Below are 23208 nucleotides of genomic sequence, written 5' to 3'. Positions count from 1 at the left end.
CGACCGGTTGTTGTAGGTCTAAGTGGGCCGGTTTGAGGTGGTCCGTCGTGAAGACTTCTTCCTTGCCCCCAATGTCTGCAATGTATGGTCATTGCAACGGTGCCCGTGGTGTGCCCCTGTGAACGAAAACGAACTTACAGTCTCGTAGTTCCTTGGGCACACAGGATGGGGACTGACCATGTCGCGAAGTGGAAATCGGTGCCAAGCTGCCGAGCCTCTCACACAGTCTTCCTAGGACTGCCGTGGGTTGTTCCTCTTGCCCCCTAAGTGTGGGCATGAACTCCCCTGGGACGACCAGGGGCGCACCGTACACGAGTTCAGCTGATGAAGCGTGGAGATCCTCCTTGGGGGCAGTGCGTATGCCGAGCAGGACCCAAGGAAGTTCGTTAACCCAGTTAGGACCTTTCAGGCGGGCCATCAGGGCTGATTTCAGATGGTGGTGGAAACGTTCTACCAACCCATTTGACTGAGGGTGGTAGGCCGTGGTGGTGTGCAGCTACGTTCCTAGCATGTTCGCTAGTGCAGACCATAGGCTGGAGGTAAACTGGGCACCTCTGTCTGAAGTGATGTGGACCAGAACACCAAAGCGCAAGACCCAAGTTGTGAGCAGTGCCCGGGCACAGGAATCGGTCGTGATGTCTGAAAGAGGGGTTGCCTCTGGCCACCTCGTGAACCGGTCCATGACGGTAAGGAGGTACCGCGCTCCTCTTGAAACAGGCAGGGGACCAACGAGGTTGACGTGAATGTGGTCGAACCTTCTACAGGTAGGCTCGAACTGCTGTGGCAGGACCTTGGTGTGTCATTGGATTTTTGATGCCTGGCAGTGTGGACAAGTCTTGGCCCACTCACTGACCTGTTTGCGCAGGCCGTGCCAGACGAACCTGCTGGCGACTAGTTGGACAGTCGACCTGATGGACGGGTGCACCAACCCGTGTACTGAGTCGAAAATGCGTTTCCGTCAGGCTGCAGGAACTATAGGGCAGGGCTGACCTGTTGCAACGTCGCACAGGAGGGTCCGTTGACCTGGGCCAACTACGAAATCTTGGAGCTGCAGGCCCGAGACTGCAGTTCTGTAGCTGGGCAGCTTGTCGTCCGCTTGCTGTGCGTCAGCCAGGGCCACGTAGTCTACACCCAGGGACAGGCTGTGGATGGTCGGTCTGGAGAGCACGTCAGCAACGACATTGTCCTTTCCAGAGACATGTTGGATATCCGTTGTGAACTCAGAAATGTAGGACAAATGTCGCTGCTGGAGGGCTGACCAGGGATTGGAGACCTTAGAGAAGGCGAAAGACAATGGTTCATGGTCAGTGAAAGCGGTGAAAGGCCTGCCTTCTAAAAAGTACCGGAAATGCCGGATTACCAGATACAGTGGTAGTAGTTCTTGATCAAAGGCGCTGTATTTAAGTTCAAGTGGTCTAAGGTGCCTGCTGAAAAACGCCAAGGGTTGCCAACGGCCTTCGATTAGTTGTTCCAGTACCCCACCGACCACGGTGTTAGATGCGTCCACCGTGAGGGTGGTTGGGACGTCTGTCCTGGGGTGTACCAGCATCACGGCGTCTGCTAGGGCTTCTTTGGCCTTAACGAAGGCAGCCGTGGCCTCGTCATTCCAGGCGATGTCCTTGCCCTTGCCGGACATCAGTGAGAACAAAGGGCGCATGATACGGGCTGCTGCAGGGATGAAACGATGGTAAAAGTTGACTATCCCAACGAACTCCTACAGGTCTTTGACCGTGTTGGAACAGGCAAAATGGCGGATAGCATCTACCTTGGCGGGTAGGGGTGTTGCTCCCTCGCTGGTGATTCTGTGGCCGACAAAATCGATAGAGTCGAGGCTGAATTGGCACTTGGCTGGGTTGATAGTGAGGCCGAAATCACTGAGGCGGGAGTACAGTTGGCAGAGGTGGGAAAGGTGTTCTTCGCGGTTACGGCTGGCGATGAGAATGTCATCTAAGTAAATGAACACGAAGTCCAGGTCGCGGCCTACCGCGTCCATCATCCGCTAGAAGGTCTGCACAGTGTTCTTAAGGCCAAACGGCATTCAAAGGAATTCGAAGAGGCCGAACGGAGTGATGAGCGCAGTTTTGTGGATGTCGTCAAGGTAGACCGGGATTTGGTGGTATCCCCAGACGAGGTCCACCTTGGAGAAAACGTGGGCCCCGTGTAGGTTTGCCGCAAAGTCCTGGATATGAGGGACAGGGTAGCGGTCTGTGGTGGTGGCATCGTTCAGCCTGCAGTAGTCATCGCAGGGCCTCCACCCGCCGGTGGCTTTGGGGACCATGTGCAGGGGGGAGGCCCAGGGGCTGTCTGATCTGTGAGCGATCCCCAACTCCTCCATGCGGCAGAACTCCTCCTTCGCCAGGCAGAGCTTGTCTGGAGGTAGTCGTTGTGCTTGGGCGTGAAGGGGTGGCCCTGTCGTAGTGATGTGGTGCCGCAACCCGTGTTTGGGCATCGAATTCATGAACTGAGATGCCAGATCCGATGGGAACTCAGCTAGGAGCTTGGTGAACTCGTTGCCAGACAGGGAAACGGAGTCCAAGCACGGGGCTGGTAGGCTGGCTTCTCCCAGAGAGTAAGTTTGGAAGGTTCTGGAGTGCACTAGCCATTTCCCTCGGAGGTCGACTAACAGGTTGTGGGCCCGGAGGAAGTCGGCTCCCAAGAGTGGCTGGGCGACGGGGGCAAGGGTAAAGTTCCAGGTAAAACAGCTGTCATCGAATTATAATTGGTTTGTACGGGTACCGAAAGTTCGTATCGTTGTGCCGTTTGCGGCTTTGAGGGCAGGTCCCTGTTGCCTGCTGCGAGTGTCGCGGCCGGTCGGGGGTAAAACACTGACCTCTGCTCCAGTATCGACAAGGAAACGACGCCCGGACTGCTTGTTCCAAACGAATAGGAGGCTGTGTTGGTGGCCAGCCGCCATGGCGATCGGCGGCGACTGGCCCTGGCGTTTCCCTGAAACTTGCAGGGTGGGCGGCATTGATGGGCCTCCGCACCCCACCTCTGATGGTAGAAACACAGCTGGTCATCAGTGCCGTCGTCTGTGTTTCTGGGGTGTGGTCGCTCGGCTGCTGGGACTGGTTTAGGTAGGCGTTGGGCAAGTGGTCTGGCGATTTGGCCAACGGATGAAGCGCTCTCGCATTTGGCCCTCCACAGGACATCTGCCCGGGCGGCCACCTCACGTGGGTTGCTGAAGTCAGCGTCGGCCAACAGCAGGTGAATGTCGTCGGGCTGCTGTTCGAGGAAGGCCTGCTTCGAACATCAGGCAGGGCTTGTGTCCCTCAGCCAAGGCTAGCATCTTGTTCATCAGAGCTGAGGGAGATCTGTCCCCCAGGCCGTCGAGGTGAAGCAGGCGGGCAGCGCGCTCACGACGGGAGAGACCGAAGGTCTGAATGAGAAGGGCCTTGAAAACCGGGTACTTATCTTCCTCCAGAGGAGACTGGATGAAGTCTCCAACCTGGGCGGCTGTCTCCTGGTCCAGGGAGCTGACCACGTGGCAGTACTGTGTGGAGTCGGAGGTGATCTGCCGCAGTTGGAACTGGGCTTCGGCCTGGTTGAACCACACGGGGGGCCAAAGCGTCCAAAAGGTGGGCAGCTTGAGTGCCACTGCGTTGGCTGCTGCTTTGTTGGTCATTGTGTGGGTCCAAAATCCGTTTGGATCGTCGGGGTCACCAATGTAGCGGCTGCTACCGCGATGCAAGAATAAAGACACAAGTCTGCAAGCTGTAGAACAAGACTGATTTATTTCCCTGCCTTGCACGGGCCTTTTAAGCGGTGCGGTTCCCACCCTCCGAGAACGGAAATGACGAATGCGCTATGTCATCAAAACTTTTCGCACGCGCGGGTTCTCCCCCGTCACTCGGGGGGGACAAAGGCCCAGCGCCATCTTGGGCCTCGCCGCTCTGACAATGCGCGCCCCAACTGCTGAGCCGGTTCGCTTGCGCGGACGGTGAGTCGCCACACATTTATAATTGAATGTTGAAGTTAGGCCAGAAGAGCAATTGAATGAATGCATGGGGACTGAATTAATGCTCCATCAATATTGAGTCATTGTTTACAATGAACCCCCGAGTTAGGATGTTTTAGCATTGACTGTTAACATAGATCTCCCAGGTTCGTGACTCATCCCAACCAAAATTCAAAATCAGTTTGTCAGCCATTGCTATTTAAGTAAACATTTAAGATACAAATGTCAAATAAACATTTCTTGGAATTATGAGACTTTTCAATATGATTGTATTTAGGCGATAGTGTCTGGGGTTATATTATCTGTAAAGTTTACTGTCGTGTTAGCAGCTTTACAAAAGATGGTACAGATCAAATTGATCAATGAAATTATTTGACAGCAGTTTCATGATAACCATGATAAGCTCTGCTGCTCTTTTGATCTGTTATCCTCCAATTTTATTGTTCTTAAAGGCAAGAAGGGAAACTCCTATTTCTGATATAAGCAAAAGGAGGGGAGATTGCTTTTCCTTATGTTTTTCACATTTAAATTAACAGTGATGAAATTTTCAGTCCCAAGGTGATTACAGTAATGAGGATATGATCTGCTGTGGCATTTGATACTGTTTATTTGATTACTTGCTCCAATAAAAATAACTTCTGGTTATTCTGGTTCTACAAGTAAATTGAATCTATATCATCATGAAATGCCCCACTTTTTTTATCCAGATGTAGTATGTCCTGCACTCATGCCCATTAATTTCTCTCCATCGCATTCAAGAGGAAATCTTTTATATTAATTACTAATCAAACTGCAGATGCTAAAAATCTGAAGAAAACACAAATGCTGGAAACACTCAGCCAGTCAGGCACCATCAGTGGAAGGAGAAACAGAGCCAACATCTCAGAGTGAAGACCCTTCATCAGAACTGATCAGCTGAGTGCTTCTAGCATTTTCTGTTTTTAGATCATATTTATTAAACTTGTCAGAAGTTGGTCATCTTCAAGTATAGATTTAAAATGCTTCATTATACTTGGGAATATTAATGTAATCTAAATTGGAACAGCCAGCTGTAGTTTAGAATGTGAATAAGAAAATGGCTGATGGAAAGTTGGTCTGTGGCTCAGTGCATGTATCCAGTCATATCTAGATGACTTCAAGCAGTCTGGTGAAGCAGATGTGGCTGTGCAGTTCTTTCAAAGGGTATGGTAGGGAGGAGAACATAAAGTTCATTTTGGATTTCGTTCTTTTCAGAAAACATAACCTCATTAAATTACAAGTATATAATTAGTGTACATATCTGCTTTTAATTCTAGTAGTTTGCCTGCTGTTGCATATGAAGTTGGATAAGATGATAAAGTGACAAATGCTCATTTAAGATAAGCAAACTTACCCCAGTTGAAAAGAAACACAAACTTCCATAAATTGGATATTCTATAACTGTTCCACAGGATGTGGAGGATGCTGGCAATTTGTTATCCATCCCTATTTGTTCCTGAACCAGAGGCAGTTAAGAATCAACCACATTGGTGGGTCTGGAGTCACATATAGGCCAGACCAGGACTTCCTTCACTAAATGGCATTAGTGAACCACGTGGGCTTTCATGACAGTACAGTAGTTTTATAGTTACTGCTGGCAAGCTTTTCTTTAATTCCAGATTTTTATTTTAATTATGTGGATTTAAATTCCCCAGCTGTCATGATGGAACTTGAATAAATATAGGGATCAATGATTCATAATTCTGACTGCCAATCCAGTAACTTAACCACAATGCTGCTGCCTCCTGTAAACTCTGGCAATTGGTAAATGTTTATTCTCTTTGTTTGCTTTAGCTCACTGTACGCCTCAAGGATGTTTGTTCAATGACAAAGGAGAAAACAGCCCGACTCATTCCCAATGCTGTCCAAGTTTGCACTGACACTGAAAAGGTATGTACAATCACAATTTCATATCTGTGAGCACTAGTAAAACAATTCAGCCAATGCATAATGTTGAAAATACTGTACTGTCAAATGCAATAAATGAATATTGTTAGAAAGCAAGTGACGTGGGTTTGCTGTCAATCGAGAACTGAAATTTACACCTTGTCCTCAAAATCATGCACTTAAGCATGTATAAAACCTTTGCAAAGTGGTCTGAGCAGTGATTGTTTTTGGACTTCTGCAAGACCAAGTTCCTCTACCAAACTGCCCCTGCTGCACCACATTGGTGTCCAACAATAACTGTTCATGGCAAGAACCTGGAAAATGTGGACCTTTTCCCTTGTCTCAGGAACCACCTCTCAGCAAAGGCAGACAAAAATGATAATATTCACCACTGCCTACAATGCACTAACACAGCCTTTATCAATTGAGGAAAAGCATATTTGAAGTTGAGGACCTCAAATCTGGCATTAAACTTACGCTCTATTAAACAACAGTGACCTCTGCCCATCTACAGTATATGATCCTGAGACCTGGATTACCTCCATCAGGCCTCTAAGGCACTGGAAACGTGGCACCAACATGGTTGCTGCAAGTCTTCTAAATTCACTGGGAAGATAAATGAAGCAACGTCAGTGTACTCTCCCCAGCCAAGCATTGAGGCCCCTATTATTCTCACTTGGCTTTTTAGGGCAGGCCACCTCACTAGTACGTCCAATACCAGACTCCCAAAACAGACAATTTATTCCAAGCTCTGGTGGGAGGGGAGTACCAAGGGGCTCAAGACTAAAAGATTCAAAGATGTGCTCCAAAATTCATTGCAGAAGTGCAACATCCCCACTGACCCCCAGCAACCTCTGGCCAAGAATTGCCCAAAGCGCAGAAAGAGCACTGGGGATCGAACTGAGAACCTGAGGGCCTTGCATGGGAGCACACGGAAGTGCTGTGTAATGAATGCTTCTTGTCACAAACTGGTGAAATGCATTTTTGTGTTTTTCTGGAAAATGTGGACCTTTTCTCATGTCTCAGAAGCCACCTCTCAGCGAAGGCAGACAGAGATGATGAAATTCACCGTTGCCTACAATGCACTAACAACGCATTGTGATATGAAGTCAGTGACAGCTGAACCAGTGTTAGCTTGGTGTCCTGGAAAGTCCATTTCACGTGGTGGAGATGTTCAGACAGTCCGCATACATTGATATTTTATGATATTTGGGAATATTTTAAATTGTTGCTCTGCTCTGTGGTTAGGAATTGACATTATACTTCTACAGTGGCTGAAAAGTTTTTATGTCTTTTGAAATTGTGCAGAGGGCAAATGGTTGCACCAACTGATTTTCTACAGAGAATGACTAAACTGGTTTGACATTAGATTTCTTGAAATCCATTTTTTGAAAGATTCTTTATTGTTTTGTGAGGCTAATTGTTTATATTTATACTGTTTGTAGCACTTTTTTACTTCTTTTGGAGCCCGGGACAGAACCTACATGATGATGTTCAGACTCTGGCAGAATGCACTGCTTGAAAAGGTAGTCACTGGCATGTGCCATATTATTAATAGAATAAACCATTTATGAAGAGGATTACAAGAAAAATTAACTGATACATTATTAGAGAAATGTACTTTATTTATTCACAAGTTGTGTATGTACCTAGCACATTTGAACAGACACGATAAATTGAGATAGTCGTACAAAATAAACATGCAAGCTCCTGGCAATAGAACTGTTCTCTGTTGTTTTTGAATTGAGACTCGGTTTGATATGTATTTATCGGAAAAAACTCTGTTAGTGCAAACTGAATTGTATCTTTTGCAAAATAATGGTTTCACATTAATTTTATAATTAATTTAAAATTACTGTGGATTTAATCCCATGATTGTAGCCTCTTTGTCCCAAAGAGCTGTGGCACTTTGTTCATCAGTGTTATGGGAATGAACTTGGACTGACCAGTGACGATGAGGATTACGTTCCCCCAGATGATGACTTCAACACGATGGGGTGAGGGAATACTTTCTTTCCTTTGAACAAAAAAAATTCTCTTTGTACTGATTTACTGTGACATAAAGCCAACAGGGCTGATAGAACTAGGCAGGAGTGGAGACTACTGAATAATTATACTCTTATCTCAGAATGACATACACCAAAGAAAGGCAAGAACAATGGCATATTCTTTGTTCCTGTGTACCAAGTGACAATTATTCCATGTGCAGTTAACAAAGGAATAGATGTGTAGGCAGATATCAGAGAGCTGCAATAAAACTAAGATTATTGCACTGGAGATTTCAATTTCAAAGTAGTAACTGAGATTGTTTTGGCGTTAAAGGCTCGGAGGGGACAGAATTTTTGAGGTATGTCCAGGAGAGCTTTTTGATGCAGTATGTAGATAGACTGACGAAGGACTGCACATTACTGGACCTCATCTTAGGGAATGTAGCCTGTCAAGTGGAAGGATGTCAGTGGGGGATCATTTTGGATATAGTGACCATAACTCCATACATTTTAAAGTGGGTATGGAATAAGATAATGATAGACCAGTAACTAAGATCTTAAATTGGGAGAGGCTAATTTCATTCCATAAGGACGGACCTGGCAAAGTTAGATTGGGAGCAACTACTTGCAAGTAAATCTGCATCTGCACAGTAGAAGCATTCAAAGAAGAAATAACAAGAGTTCAAGGCTAACATGTTCCTGTAAGAGTAAAAGCCAGGGGTAATAAATTCAGGCAACCGTCAAAGGATATTGATAAAGAGTTAAAAAGGAAGCATATGACAGGTATAGGGAACTGATGACAGCGTAGGCCTGTCATGAGTATAAAAAATGTTGGGGGGGCCCTTAAAATGGAAATTAGGAAGGCTAAGCGGGATCACAAGAAATCAGCGGCAGCCAAGATTAAGGTAAATCTGAAGGCATTGCATAAGTATATTAGGGCAAAAGAACAACCAGGAGAATGGTAAGGCCCATTAAGGACACAGGAGCAATTTGTATGTGGAGCCAGAAGGTATAGGTGAGGTCCTAAAGAATACTCTTCATTGGTGTTCAGAAAGGAAACAGACTTTGAAGTTGGAGAATTCAGTGAAAGGTTAGGTGAAAGTCTAGTGCTGGTCTCTTTAAATAAAGAGGAGGCATTAATGCCTTGTTGGGCTTAAAAGTGGATAAATCCCCAGGACCAAATAGGATTTATACCAGGCTGCTATGGGAAGCACAGGAAAAGATTGCTGGGCTCTGGCTAAGATGACTAGAGGACAATAAAGATGGTTCCCTTTATCAAGGCAGGCAGCAGGAAAAAGCCTGGTAACTTTAGACCTGTGAGCCTGACATCAGTGGTAGGGAAGATACTGGAAAAACACTCTGAAGGAGAGGATTAATAAGCACTTGGAAAGGCAGGGACTGATCAGGGACAGCCAACATGGCTGCTGTGTCAAGGGCAGATATTATCTGACCAATTTGATTAAATTCTTTGAAGAGGTAGCAAGGTATATCGATGCGGTCAGGGCAACAGATGTGATTTACGTGGACTTTAGTAACTTGGCAAGGTGCCACATGGGAAATTGGTTTGAAAGATTAGGGCCCATGGGATCCTGGGCAAGTTGGCAAACTCGATCCAAGGTTGGCTTGGTAATAGGAGACAGAAGGTGATGGTCGAGCATTGCTTTTGTGATTGGATGCCTATAGCTCTGGTGTTAAACAAGGTTCAGTGCTATGACTCTTGCTGTTTGTAAGAAACATGAATAACTTGGATGTAGACTTGGGAGGCACGATCAGTACATCCATAGATGACCCAAAGATTGGCGGAGTTGTTGAAAGAGCGGAAGGTAGTCTTCAGCTGCGGAGAGATATCAATGTGTTGGTGAAAAATGGCAGGTGGAGTTTCATCCAGACTAATATGTGTGATGCATTTTGGGAGCACTATGAGGCTAGGGCATCCACCATGAATGGATGGGTCTTGGGGATTATTGAGGAACAGAGGGAGTACAAGTCCAGAGATCTTTAAAGGTGGTAACACAGGTAGATAAGGTGGTGAGGAAGGCATATGGGATACTGGCCTTCATTAGTTGGGGCATTGAATACAAGCACAGGGAGGTTATGCTCCAACTTTATAAAACCTTGATCAGACCTCAGCTGGAGTTTCATGTGCAGTTCTGGTCACCAAGGTATAAGAAGGATGTGATAGCATTGGAGAAGGTTCAGAGGAGACTCAGCAGGATATTGTCTGAGATGGAGCAATTCAGTTATGAGGAGAGACTTAGAGATATTAGGTCTGTTCTCTCTCGAGCAGAGGAGGCTAAGACTGAGGTACAGTGGCATGCAAAAGTTTGGGCACCCCTGGTCAAAGTTCCTGTTACTGTGAATAGCTAAGCGAGTAAAAGATGACCTGATTTCCAAAAGTCATGAAGTTAAAGATGACACATTTCTTTAATATTTTAAGCAAGATTACTTTTTTATTTCCATCTTTTACAGTTTCAAAATAACAAAAAAGGAAAAGGGCCCGAAGCAAAAGTTTGGGCACCCTGCATGGTCAGTGCTTAGTAACACCCCCTTTGGCAAGTATCACAGCTTATAAACGCTTTCTATAGCCAGCTAAGAGTATTTCAATTCTTGTTTGAGGGATTTTCGCCCATTCTTCCTTGCAAAAGGCTTCTAGTTTTGTGAGATTCTTGGGCTGTCTTGCATGCACTGCTCTTTTGAGGTCTATCCACAGACTTTCAATGATGTTTAGGTCAGGGGACTGTGAGGGCCATGGCAAAACCTTCAGCTTGTGCCTCTTGAGATGGTCCATTGTGGATTTTGAGTTGTGGTTAGGATCGTTATCCTGTTGTAGAAGCCATCCTCTTTTCATCTTCAGCTTTTTTTTTACAGACGGTGTGATGTTTACTTCCAGAATTTGCTGGTATTTAATTGAATTCACTCTTCCCTCTGCCAGTGAAATGTGCCCCATGCCACGGTGTGATGTTTACTTCCAGAATTTGCTGGTATTTAATTGAATTCACTCTTCCCTCTGCCAGTGAAATGTACCCCATGCCACTGGCTGCAACACAAGCTCAAAGCATGATCGATCCACCCCCGTGCTTAACAGTTGGAGAGATGTTCTTTTCATGAAATTCTGCACCCTTTTTTCTCCAAACATATCTTTGCTCATTGTGGCCAAAAAGTTCTATTTTAACTTCATCAGTCCACAGGACTTGTTTCCAAAATGCATCAGGCTTGTTTAGATGTTCCTTTGCAAACTTCTGACACTGAATTTTGTGGTGAGGATGCAGGAAAGGTTTTCTTCTGATGACTCTTCCATGAAGGTCATATTTGTGCAGGTGATGTTGCACAGTAGAACAGTGCACTAGCACTCCAGAGTCTGCTAAATCTTCCTGAAGGTCTTTTGCAGTCAAATGGGTGTTTTGATTTGCCTTTCCAGCAATCCTACGAGCAGTTCTCTTGGAAAGTTTTCTTGGTCTTCCAGATCTCAACTTGACCTCCACCGTTCCTGTTAACTGCCATTTCTTAATTACATTACGAACTGAGGAAACGGCTACCTGAAAACACTTTGCTATCTTCTTACAGCCTTCTCCTGCTTTGTGGGCATCATTTATTTTAATTTTCAGAGTGCTAGGCAGCTGCTTAGAGGAGCCCATGGCTGCTGATTGTTGGGCCAAGGTTTGAGGAGTCAGGGTATTTATAAAGCTTTGAAATTTGCATCACCTGGCCTTTCCTAACGATGACTGTGAACAAGCCATAGCCCTAACAAGCTAATGAAGGTCTGAGACCCTGGTAAAAGTTATCTGACAGCTCAAATCTCTTCGGGTGCCCAAACTTTTGCATGGTGCTCCTTTCCATTTTTCACTCTAAAATTATACAAAACAAAAATAATACACTAATCTTGCTTAAAATGTTGAAAAGAATGTTTCATCTCTAACTTTATGACTTTTGGAGATCAGTTCATCTTCTACTGACTTAACTATTCACAGTAACAGAAATTTTGACCGGGGGTGCCCAAACTTTTGCATGCCACTGTATATAAAATGATTAGGGGTATAGATGAGGTAGACTGCAGGAAACTTTTCCCTTTATCAGAGGTAGATAAAACTAGAGGACATAGGTTTAGAGTAAGGGGGAGGAGATTTAGAGGGGATATGAGGGGGGATCTTCTTCACCTGGAAAGTGGCAAATACCTGGAGTGCACTGCCTGAGAGAGTGGTGGAAGCTGGGTTGCTGACAGCATTTAAGAAGTGTCTAGATGAACACTTGAATTGCTTAGGCATTAAGAGCTATGGACCAAGTGCTGGGCGATGGAATTAATATGGATGCCTGACCATTGGTAAGTGTGTGTAAGTTGGGCCTGTTGTCCTGTTTCCATGCTCTACGATTGTATGATTCTGTGCATCACTATACGAAAGGGAAACCTAGCAACATATTGGTCAAGTGCAGTTAAAAAATTTATATTCTCACCTAAAGATTCAGAACTCTAAATGGATGCAACAGGTCTTGAGATGGGCAAATAATTGGACAATTGGGATGTGTCTGATAAATTATGTAAATCAGTCTGGATTAAAGACTATACACCAAGGGCATTTTAGTACAGTAACCAATCTACAGTGCTTGAAGCCATACAAAAAGAGTTAAAGCTGTCCGATTATAAAGCTCACAAGTTCACACATTGTACGATCTGACATTAACACTTGGACATCATAACAAAACTTTTGAGTTCAGTGTGTCTTTTTAATTGCATATTGCAGTGATTTAAATTCATTTGTATTTCTTGAACATTGGTAATGACCATAAGATTGAACTGGTACTTATATTAAGATTCTTGGCTTAGACTTTGAGTGTTAGACAAACAACTTATTACATATTTTATGTGTTTGTAAGTCCATGCATTTTAATGATTGGTATTTCACAAAAAAGTCCAGAAATTCTCTCATTTTGCATCCAATCATCTCAGTACTGTTATGTACCAACAATAGAAACACACTGAGTCAGGTATAAGTGTTTGAAACTATTTTATTAATAACTACTTGTAATAATAAGAAAAGTAAAAATGTTAGATATTAAACATTAACCCCAAAAACTAAACTCAAAGTGTGTGTGTGGCAAATTCCCAAACTCCAAGTCCAGGAATAGTTCTCAAAGTTCAGTTCAGCAAGTCATAAGGTGAAACGTGAGCAAAGGCTTTTGCAAAATCACCGTTGACTGAAGAGAAAACGTAGAGAGAGTTTAGAGAGAAATTACAAAATCCAAATGTTCCACGATGGAACCCATACGACACCTCAATCACTGATGATCTCCATTGCTTTGTTCCGAAGTATCTGCCACCCCGAAAGGCATTTGAGACGTGGCTGTCCACAGAAATACCTGTTTTCTTCTACAGGTTAACGACAAAGTGGACTCCACTGGATCACTCCAAAAATCCATACATGGATTGTAGTGACAGACACAGTTATTGTTCTTCCTCCATCGATACAGAGACCAGCAGGCAGTGTCGCTCTCTCCCTATCTCTCTTTCTTCTCACTGACTCCCTGAACAAACATCAGCACGTTGTTATCTTGCTGTTGTCGTGATGACACCACACACACACTACTCTACTGTACTATGTCTCAAAGGGACATTCACCAAATAGCAACCTAATCCATAACAGTACATATCCATCAGAAGATCAGCATTAGAGTGGTATACAGGTTTAGACAAATCAGGGTATCTGATAGTTAATGACAATGAGTAGTTGTACTTGAGAATTGATCAAGGACATTAATGAATCGGGAAGAAAGGATATCTGTGAAAGTTGCAAATTTTTATTAATATGGAAAATTCAAATGCTCTGATATTTTTGAAGATTAGAATAAGCATATTTTGAAATTTGAGGGTAAAGCTATTTAGATAACAGATCCTACTGAAGTAGCACCTTCAGAATGGGTATACTCCTCAACAAAGGTTACAAATAACATTACTGATGATGTTAATTTATTTTATCAGTAAAAAGAAAGATTCTATTATTAAGGAAATGATAAGACACCAAGAAAATAATAATAGGATTGGGCAGAGTTTCAAAGGGATACCTCATTTGAAAAATCTGTTAGAGGTTTTTACAGTTGTAACTAGCAAAGTAGGTAAGGGTGAAGTGGCTGTGACGTATTTAGACTTTCAAAAGGCCTTTGATAAAGTACCACAATAGAAGATATTTCAGAACATTTAGAGTGCCTGATACAGGGACAATATGCTGACAGGAAATGAGAATTGGTTAACAGACAGAGTAAGAATAAATGGGTCATTTTCAGATTGAGAGATTGTGATCAGTGCTGGGACCCTACCTGATCACAATCTATATAATGATTTAGATGAGTATATGAAGCATAATGTATCCAAGTTTACTGATGATACAAAACTATAAAGCATCGAGGAAGCTGCAGGAGGATATGGACAGGTTAACTGAATGGGCAAGAACATGGCAGAATGAATATAATGTGGTAAATTGTTAGGCCATTCATTTGAGCAGAAAAAAGAAGTTGGGTGTTTTCTTAAATGGAGGCTGGAAGATGTTAGTTTTCTGAGGGACCTAGGTGTCCTTGTACATGAATCACTGAAAGTTCACATGCAGGTAGAGCAAGCAATTACGAAAGAGACATTACAGGAGTATTTGAAAACATGAGTCATCTTTCTCCAATTAGATAGGGCCCTGGTGAGACTGTGCTTGGAATGTTGTGTACAAGGCCTGGTCTCCCCACCTAAGGAAAGATAGAGTGCAGTGAAGATTCATCAGGTTGTTTCCAGGCATGGTGGGCTTATCTTTTGGAGAGAGATTAAAACATCTGGACTTCTGCTCTCTGGCATTTAGAAGAATGAGAATTGATCTCATTGAAACAAACAAAAGCTTGTCAGGATTATGTGGAGCTGATGCTGGTTAGAATTTCTGAAACTAGTGATCCCAAAAAAGAGATCAGACATTTAGGACAGAAAGGAAAAGAAATTTCTTCAGTCAGAGGATGGTGAATCTTTGGAATTCTCTATGTAAGAGGGCTGTAGAGGTTTATTCGTTTTGTATATTCAAGACTGGAATCAATAAAGAATATCTAAAGGAAATAAGTGCAAGAAAGTGACACATAAAAGATCAGCCATAGTTTTATTGAATGATGGAAGAGGTGTGAGGGGCCAAAAGGCCTTCTGTTTCTATTCCTTGTGTTTTTATTTCAAGCAGGATAATGTTCCAATCAGGAATTTAACTGATGTAAGGTTCTTACAATGCACAATGCTGTATACAGACAGTAACAGAATGGAAAATTTGTCTTAGTTGTAGTGAAATATATATGAATATTTTTCTAACGTGTTGTGCATTTTGTGCCTGACAGGTTTTGTGAGGAGATCCCAGTAGAAGAAGTAGAGGTGAATGATAACTCATCTAAAAGCAGCATAGAAGTAAAGACGGATGCCAGTCCTCAGATGCACAAGAAATCAGTCACGAACAGCACACTAACCTCTACAGGGAGCAATGAGGCTCCTGCCTCAGTATGTGAATAACTCGGATATTTTCAATTCACTACCAGAAAATCAGTTAATTAAAACCAAGTAGTAACAATGCAATTCATAAGTTAAAAAAAATACTTTTCCAGTTTTTTCAGAGCTTCTGAAATAGTAAAATCAACATTAATTTGAGGAAAACATATTTAAAGAACTGGAATTAGAGGATAAATATTTTTTAAATAATCCATATATTTAAATTTAATGAAACAAACTCCAGTGCCTCACTTGATGCAAACTGCATAGAAGGAGCAATGCAAAACTAGAAGAATGTGAAAAATGATTATTTTTTTGTCTATCAGATCACTAGCAGCATATGAATTCCAAAACTGTGCCCCACAAAATGCACTCCTCATGCCTGACTTTTCCAAAAGTGCATTTCCCATTGGCCTTCCCATTGTCAAAACAATTTAGTCTTAAGTACAATCCTTACCTTAATTCAGACATGTCAGACTGATAAATATGATAAATAAGAAGTAATAGAAAATGGCACACAAATAATTAGCCTTCAGGATACTTTCAGATGCTTTTTCAAATCTTGCAGATGACTGTCCTCAAAATTCAAGCTTTTATTTCTAGATCATGTTGAGTTAAACAATCTCAGTCAGAATGGTAGTTGGGACACTACAATCAGTTGTCTTATGTCCAGGCTAGCAAAGGAACATCAATTAAATTTCATGTACTTTTGGATACCTAAAGATTCTTGCAGGAAAATATATCTTTATGGATGCCTGATAAATATAGAATCAAACTCATCTGAGATATTCTTGTGGTTATACAAACCACCAGCAATCATTTTCTACATTTGCCACTAGTCTGAGAGACCAAAAAAATACTCTTGGAACTGTACTTTAAATGTTGTTTAAAAGTAAATCTTTAAAGAAGAAGAAGGACATTTAAAAATAAGCTGGCTACTGCACTAGCTTTGCTGAAACATTTAATTTTATTTTGAATTTTAAAATACATAAATGTCATTGTCATGCAAGTAGTCAGTATGTGATTGTGCAATTGGATCAGTGATCAGATGTAACAAATAAAACCAACAGACTTCTCTTGAAGGTAGTTTTAAAAGCGAAGGCAAACTAAATTTGTAATATATTGAACTGATCCCCATTTTCAATTGTGATGGCATTTTAATGATGCTCTGCTTGGTGATCTTAAAACTTTTAGAAAATCTTTCCAAGAAAACAAGAGTGCCCCTTTAAGCTAGTAATTATTGCAAGTTTAACATGTTCAGCTGCTGTTCTTGACTCTTTTGGAAGGGACTGAGGATCTGTTTTATGTAGTTCCTATATCTTCCTTTAGTTATCTGCTTTCTTCTCTCCTTCCCTCTTACCATCTCTTGCACTGAGGATAATTATATAAGGTCCTTCAGTGATAACCCATTTCACCTCAGGAACCTTAGTTGAACCACTTTAGACTAACATTGTAGCTTAAGATTTAATAGTTAATATTAGATTTTCTATTTATTGGTGTTACATTAAATCTTCTCACTTTAATGTCTATCTTTTGTCCTTAGCAATGACATTTAACCAATTTATTGGAGGTGGACTGAGAACAAAAAAAAATCTTGCTCAGAATTTAAATCTTGCTCCCATATGGCCACAATCCAATATTTATTAAAAATAATTATTTTAATCCCATGTGGGATTTGTGGAATCGTAGAAACTAAAGAATTCATCAACTTGAGGTTATTTTCATTAAGGAAAAAAATCAACAAACTTAGATTTTAAGGATACCATTAAAGAACTAAGACCTTATTGAAGTGTAATTGGGGAATGAAATGATAATCCCAAACAGATCCACATCTTGTAATTTGTTAAAATTTCACAGAAGAGTTTTAGAACTACTGTTTGCAAACTGAATTTCTTTTATTTCTGTTGTAGTTTGATGGTCTTACAGCAGAAGACGAAGTTGATTGTCAGCTAGAAGGTGAAATAGCAGCTCTTCAGGTCATTGACAAGAATGAGATCAGTTTGTCTGTGAACTCTCCATCTCTGGACTTCAATGATAATGAGGACATTCCAACAGAGCTGAGTGACTCCTCAGAAACACATGATGAGGGTATGTCATTACACCTGTGAATCTTCTATTACTTTCAACATATCTCGGTAGGTTTTACATCACCTCAGAGCCAACTGGAGGGTGTGGAAGGTCTATGATTAGAATGAGATTTCAACCATTAGTAAATATGATGTCCAATGAAACTGATCATGCAATATTGATCATGTCATATTGATCGACTATCATGCTGAAAATGTGAACTTTGTGGGAGTTATTTTAAATTAGCCAAGGCATGTTTTGCATAATTTTATCCAGCTTGATCTGCTTTAAAACTGCATGGGGGCAAAGCCCTCTCACCTTGGAATAGAAAAGAGCAGTCAGATTTTTTACAAATTAGTGAAATTTTGCATGTAAAATAGAGCACAGCAGGCATCTTCAAAAATGTGTTTTGTTTTTTTAAAATTTTATAAAATATTCAGAAGCACCCTTGTTAATTTTTATTATCTCAGAAGTGTGCACATAAATAAATTCTAGAATACTTGCCCCACCAAACTCTAACAAATGGAATCACGACTATGAACACAAAGTACAGTTGGAAGATGTGATAAGACTGGAGTAAACATGGCACTCATTACAAAATTTTGTCCTGTTTTCACTTTCATATTTCCTGTCTCCATTCATTTCAGTGGGACTAACTACAGCTGATTTTAAAAAACTGAAGACAGGTATGGAACCATTGAGTTTAAAGATAAACAAACTTTTGAAGATTTTAAGATTACTTAATACATCTTTTTATGTTTTGTGAATACTTTAAAGGTTTCATACCTATAAGGGGAATTCAACCCAATTTAAAATAAATGTTCAAATTTAATAGTATATTTAGAAATGCATATTCTTACTGTCAAAATCCCCAAATTAGTTAAATATTTATTTATCATTCACGTCCAGAACAGGAGTCTCAGAATCATATAGCTTACCTTAGAATTGCTGCACACGCTGACTAATCTGTCTACAGTAAAACGTGACAGACATCCCTCACTATTATTCATCTCTTCATTCCCTAAGTTATACACACACAACTTAGCTCCTAGTGTGGAATTATTCACTTAAAACTTAAGCTTTCCACCTATAGCACTTTTCCTGCCTCTTCCTCCTTCTCTCTTTCCCTACTGATTAGCTATTTATTTCACAATTTTATTCCAACTGGATTCTCAATTCGGGTATAAATAAAAGATGATATGGAAGGATTTTTCTTTTGTTCTAAATTAATGTAAAGGAGCTCTTGTGGAGAGTTGCAATTTTATCATGAATATAATAATAAAGCAAAGGATCATGTTGATGAGTAGTTATATCACATTTTTTAAGATTTTAAATGGGGTTGAAATTTCCTTCTTCCAAATAAACTGGACATTTTACTGCATGTAAGCAAAGCTATGAAACAAGTTACTGCATTTGTGATGCTGTTTTACTTTTTCAATTCCCTATGTTCACAAGTGACCTGCAGGTTGTTATAAGTAAAAGAGAAATGGGCACAACATTGCCACTGCAATTTTATTTTTATTTTCAACCTGTTTTTGTAGTGCATGGTTGTTTCTATCTGATTTAAACTGAGCCCCAAAGTTGACACATGATGTGGATCATTTACTGGTAATCAATTCGAGCAAAAATGTCTTTTTTTGAAATTGCTACTTTAAATTATAACATGGGAGTAGATTTTCACAAATGTTCAAATTATAAAAGTGATGTTGACCAGAAATTGATGCATGTGGATAGTTATTAGACAGCACAGAATTCAAAACAAATTGTCCTTTTACTTCTGAAGTGTAAAATTAAACATAAGCCAGAAAAGACTTGGTGTTGATTGTTTAGGATATAGGTATTTATTGATAACTATTATTAACTCTGCTGGGCAGAGATGTGGTCAGTGACTTTAATTGCTCATTTTCCTAAGAGAATGGTATAATAAGTGGATAGTCCCTAACCCACAACCTGCACCACTGAGAAGGAAAAGGATAGCAAACTCACGGGACCACCACCAAGTCATGGATCATATCGCCATTACTCTGATATTGCTGGTCTAAATCCCAGAACTCCCTCCCCAAAAGTACTGTGGGTGAACCTTCACCAGAAGGTCTGAAGTGGTTCAGGAAGGCTCATCACCACCTTCTCAAGGACAGTTGGGGACGTGTGATAAATGTTCCTTGCCCAGATTTCAAAAAAATTATATGAATAAATTAAAAAAAAATTAATGTCATGTTTGAGTTTCTCTCATCCAATTTATGTCAGCTTTAATATTGCTTCTGGTTGGGAAATAATTTCTTAGGTAACCAAGAGAGCCAGAGACATCCAGTTTTTGTTCTATTGAGTAATGAACGGACCACATGGAATATGACAAGCAAACATGCAACTGGGTTGTTTGAATTATTAGAACAGGAGACCTTACCATCTGAAGCTTTCCATTATAGGTCCACAATTATTGAACTACTATAACTGCATATTGGGATACGAGGCCAAATAAAAGAAAATTTAAGATTATTCATCTTTTTCAAAGTTATTATAATATCCTGGCAACTGTACATCATATGGTTTCTAAAGCAAAGTAAACTTGTGTCTAATCTTATTTTTAACTCCATGCCTCACACCAGGTGAAGTACAAGCATTCTATGAAGACCTCAACGGCCGACAGTACATTAATGAGGTTTTTCATGTTAATGTGGACAAGCTATATGATTTGCTCTTCACTGACTCCCAGTTCCTACGCGATTTCTTTGAGCAGCGGCGGTTCACTGGTACACTAGTTTTCATTATACCTGTGTAATTATACCTGGGGAACTCTATATTTCCAAACAATAGTACTCTTTTATATAATTTAGAAGAGATGGAAATGGGTTTTCTTTCACTCTAACCTTGATATCCCCTTGGAGAATGAAGATGAATTTTGTATGTTAACATTTTTTAGTATTCTGAAAATGCTTAAAATAAAAAAAATGATTCAAGTTACTGTCTAAAAGACAGCTTGATAATATAAACAGAGCTTTTGTGCCATTTGCCCTTTGTAATTTGTGGGGCTTGGAATGCATGAGACAGTACCATCCTACCAATTAATAGACAATATTGTATTCTGCTATTGAGCTAACTGAGACAAAAAAATCTCAGTAATTTGACTTTTTTGGCTGTTGATTACCTGCCAGCTCTTGCCGCATGCCCTCCTCCACCTATTTATACTGGCTATCACCCCTCTTTCTTTCCTGTCTCATCCGAAACATCATCTGTCCATTTCTGTCCTTAGATGCTGCCTGACTCGCTGAGTTCATCCATCTTTTTGTGTCTTGTTTTGTAATTTAATATGTCATTAGTAGAGAAAGTTTTCAGATTGAGATACTTCTTAATTCCCAACTCCAGATCAGAAATTTCATTTTGACGTATCTGCCTTTGTCATCCCCTTGAAAAATAGTTATTTGGATACTGTTTATTAAGAGCATTAACCTGCTTATTTTTTATTCTGTTGTTTAGAGATTGTATCAAAATATGTTATCATACAAATTTCTTATTCCTCTTTACCCTGACTTTAAAACATTTGCATTTGACAACTTGACTTGTGACATCCAAAAGTGTGATAGCACATTTTTATTTCATACATAATTTCAAGTGTTTATGATGTTATATCAGAAGACTCAATACCAAGTATAGTCTTCAGGTAAAACCAGAGGAGATGGAATAATTAGATTACAGCTTTTAAGCATTATTCAATTCCCACTTTAAAGTCATCCATTCCATTCTTCTATATGGGGCTTTGAATTAACGTTATTTATAATTAAATTGCAAATATTAGAGCAATTGGAGAAACACAGAAACAGAGTTAGTTGGAACATAGGATTTTTCCTACACTGAAGGCAGAAGAACATGAAGGTGCAAAATTGAAACAATAGTAGAGTATGATGAATTTACATACTATGGTTAAGGTTGAAATTAAATGTGAAAAATTAACACAAAACTGACACTTAAAAGATGAGAAAAGCAAGTCATGCTTTTTGGTCAAAAATTGCAAATGCACTATGTTTTTAACCATAGAAAAATAATGCATCCACAAATTTTTCAGAAGGTATAAAATAAATCTTAGTTTATCAAAAATCCGCTTTTCACTTTTATGGTACAAATATGTATTTCCCAGCTGTTTATGACAAAATTAAATATGTTATTCACAATGAAAGTTACTGCTGTATACTTTCCAGATTAAAACTCTAGAAAAATGAAGAATGTCCAGTAAAGCTGATCTTATTTCTCTCCAGACATGGTTAGTCATCCCTGGAAGAAGGAAGTTAACGGCAATCAGACTCGAGTGATATTGTACACTATTGCTCTCTCAAATCCACTTGCACCAAAAACTGCCACAGTCACTGAGACCCAGGTGAGACTTCCCCATTGAAGTGAGCACTAAATGTAACCTTCCTCATCATTTTAAACTTTAATAGTTGATTCCTGGAGCAATGCACGCAAGATGCTGGAGGAACTCAGCAGGTCAGGCAGCATCTATGGAGGGAAATGCACAGTTGACATTTCAGGCTGAGACTCTTCATCAGGAGTTCTGATGAAGGGTCTCGTCCCGAAACGTTAACTGTTCATTTCCCTCCATAGCTGCTGCCTGACCTGCTGTGTTGCTCCAGATGTCCTGCATCTGCAGTCTCTCTTGTGTCTCAGTAGTTGATTCCTGGACATCTCACCACATCTTCATATTTTATGATACTGCAGATAGCTATTGACATTGAATTACAGTAAGTACTTTGGAGCATTGGAAGATGTATACACACTCCCCAAACACCAAGGGGGAGCCAGTAATTTCAGGTTTCACCCAGCTAAATAACTTACTGCTTTGAATTTGTGGAGGATTAATCTTGGAACAAGCAGTTCCCATTGGAAATGCTTATCCCCTGACAATCATTCTATTGTAATTAATGTGATTTGTATCCTTTGAATTTTATTTTCATTACAGACATTGTACAAAGCCAGCCAGGAGAGTGAGTGTTATGTGATCGATGCAGAAGTGATCACTCATGATGTTCCATATCATGATTACTTCTACACAATCAACAGATATAGCCTTACACGGGTTGCAAAGAATAAAAGCAGGCTGAGGTAAGTAGGTTTTTTTTATTTAGTAGCATTTTTACAGAAACGTATTGACTTTTACTCAGCGGCAACAGTTGAATCTGGCAAGTGACGCAGAAGTATCTGTGGTTACAGTATTCATACTTTTATGTTTCTTCCCCCAAGGAAGCATCATTTAAGACCCACTGCCAAAGTGGTTAATCATTGCATCATTTTTTTAGATCAGTAAAATCTAAATGGAATGGGAATGAATACCTACCTCTGGGTTATCTGTAGTCCCAAAGATCATCCATGTGGATGAGCTGTTGCTCTCTAAGAAATAACTTGGACTATTATACCCCCAATATTTGGTAATACAGGAAGTTCAAAGGTCAAACATGAACTGGTTTCATTTTATTTATCTTCCTATAAATATTGTAAGCCCTCATGTAGTCTTCAAAATTTTGGAGAGTAATTCAAGAAACACTATCACATCAAGAACTAGTAAAACGTTTATGAATAACTACTAATAAAAGGTAATACAGAAGATATCAGTATTTCTCAAATGTTCCAATGCAGGAAATAGTAAACACGTGATTCTTTACTAATATTCTTATTAATCCTGGATCTGAAAGGTATCCCTCAGTAATAATGTTGCAAGATATTCTTTAGCTTTTCATCAAATGTAAAATAACTGCTTCTTATTCGCAAAAAGTGTAATGGGTATTTGGAACTCTCTGCAGTTCTCTCAGTTTCAG

General features: G+C 40.6%; 1 protein-coding gene across 9 annotated transcripts in view; it reads left to right on the top strand.

Annotated features, from left to right (window-relative positions):
• Positions 1-23208, top strand: part of LOC127583617 (protein Aster-B-like) — a 305877-nt gene that overhangs the window by 259406 nt on the left and 23263 nt on the right. For 6 of the 9 annotated variants that reach the window (XM_052039780.1, XM_052039776.1, XM_052039778.1 and 3 more), the window contains exons 7-15: positions 5771-5866; positions 7309-7389; positions 7745-7860; positions 15193-15349; positions 17248-17425; positions 18052-18090; positions 20011-20154; positions 21655-21773; positions 22356-22498. In XM_052039780.1, the coding sequence (XP_051895740.1) occupies positions 5771-5866; positions 7309-7389; positions 7745-7860; positions 15193-15349; positions 17248-17425; positions 18052-18090; positions 20011-20154; positions 21655-21773; positions 22356-22498 (1073 nt within the window). The remainder of the gene's footprint in view (positions 1-5770; positions 5867-7308; positions 7390-7744; positions 7861-15192; positions 15350-17247; positions 17426-18051; positions 18091-20010; positions 20155-21654; positions 21774-22355; positions 22499-23208) is intronic. The other 3 variants (XM_052039774.1, XM_052039773.1, XM_052039772.1) reach the window with 1 other exon arrangement.

This window comes from Pristis pectinata, chromosome 27, assembly GCF_009764475.1.
Source record: "Pristis pectinata isolate sPriPec2 chromosome 27, sPriPec2.1.pri, whole genome shotgun sequence".
Taxonomy (NCBI): Eukaryota; Metazoa; Chordata; class Chondrichthyes; order Rhinopristiformes; family Pristidae; genus Pristis; species Pristis pectinata.
This window is presented reverse-complemented; position numbering and strand designations above follow the sequence as displayed.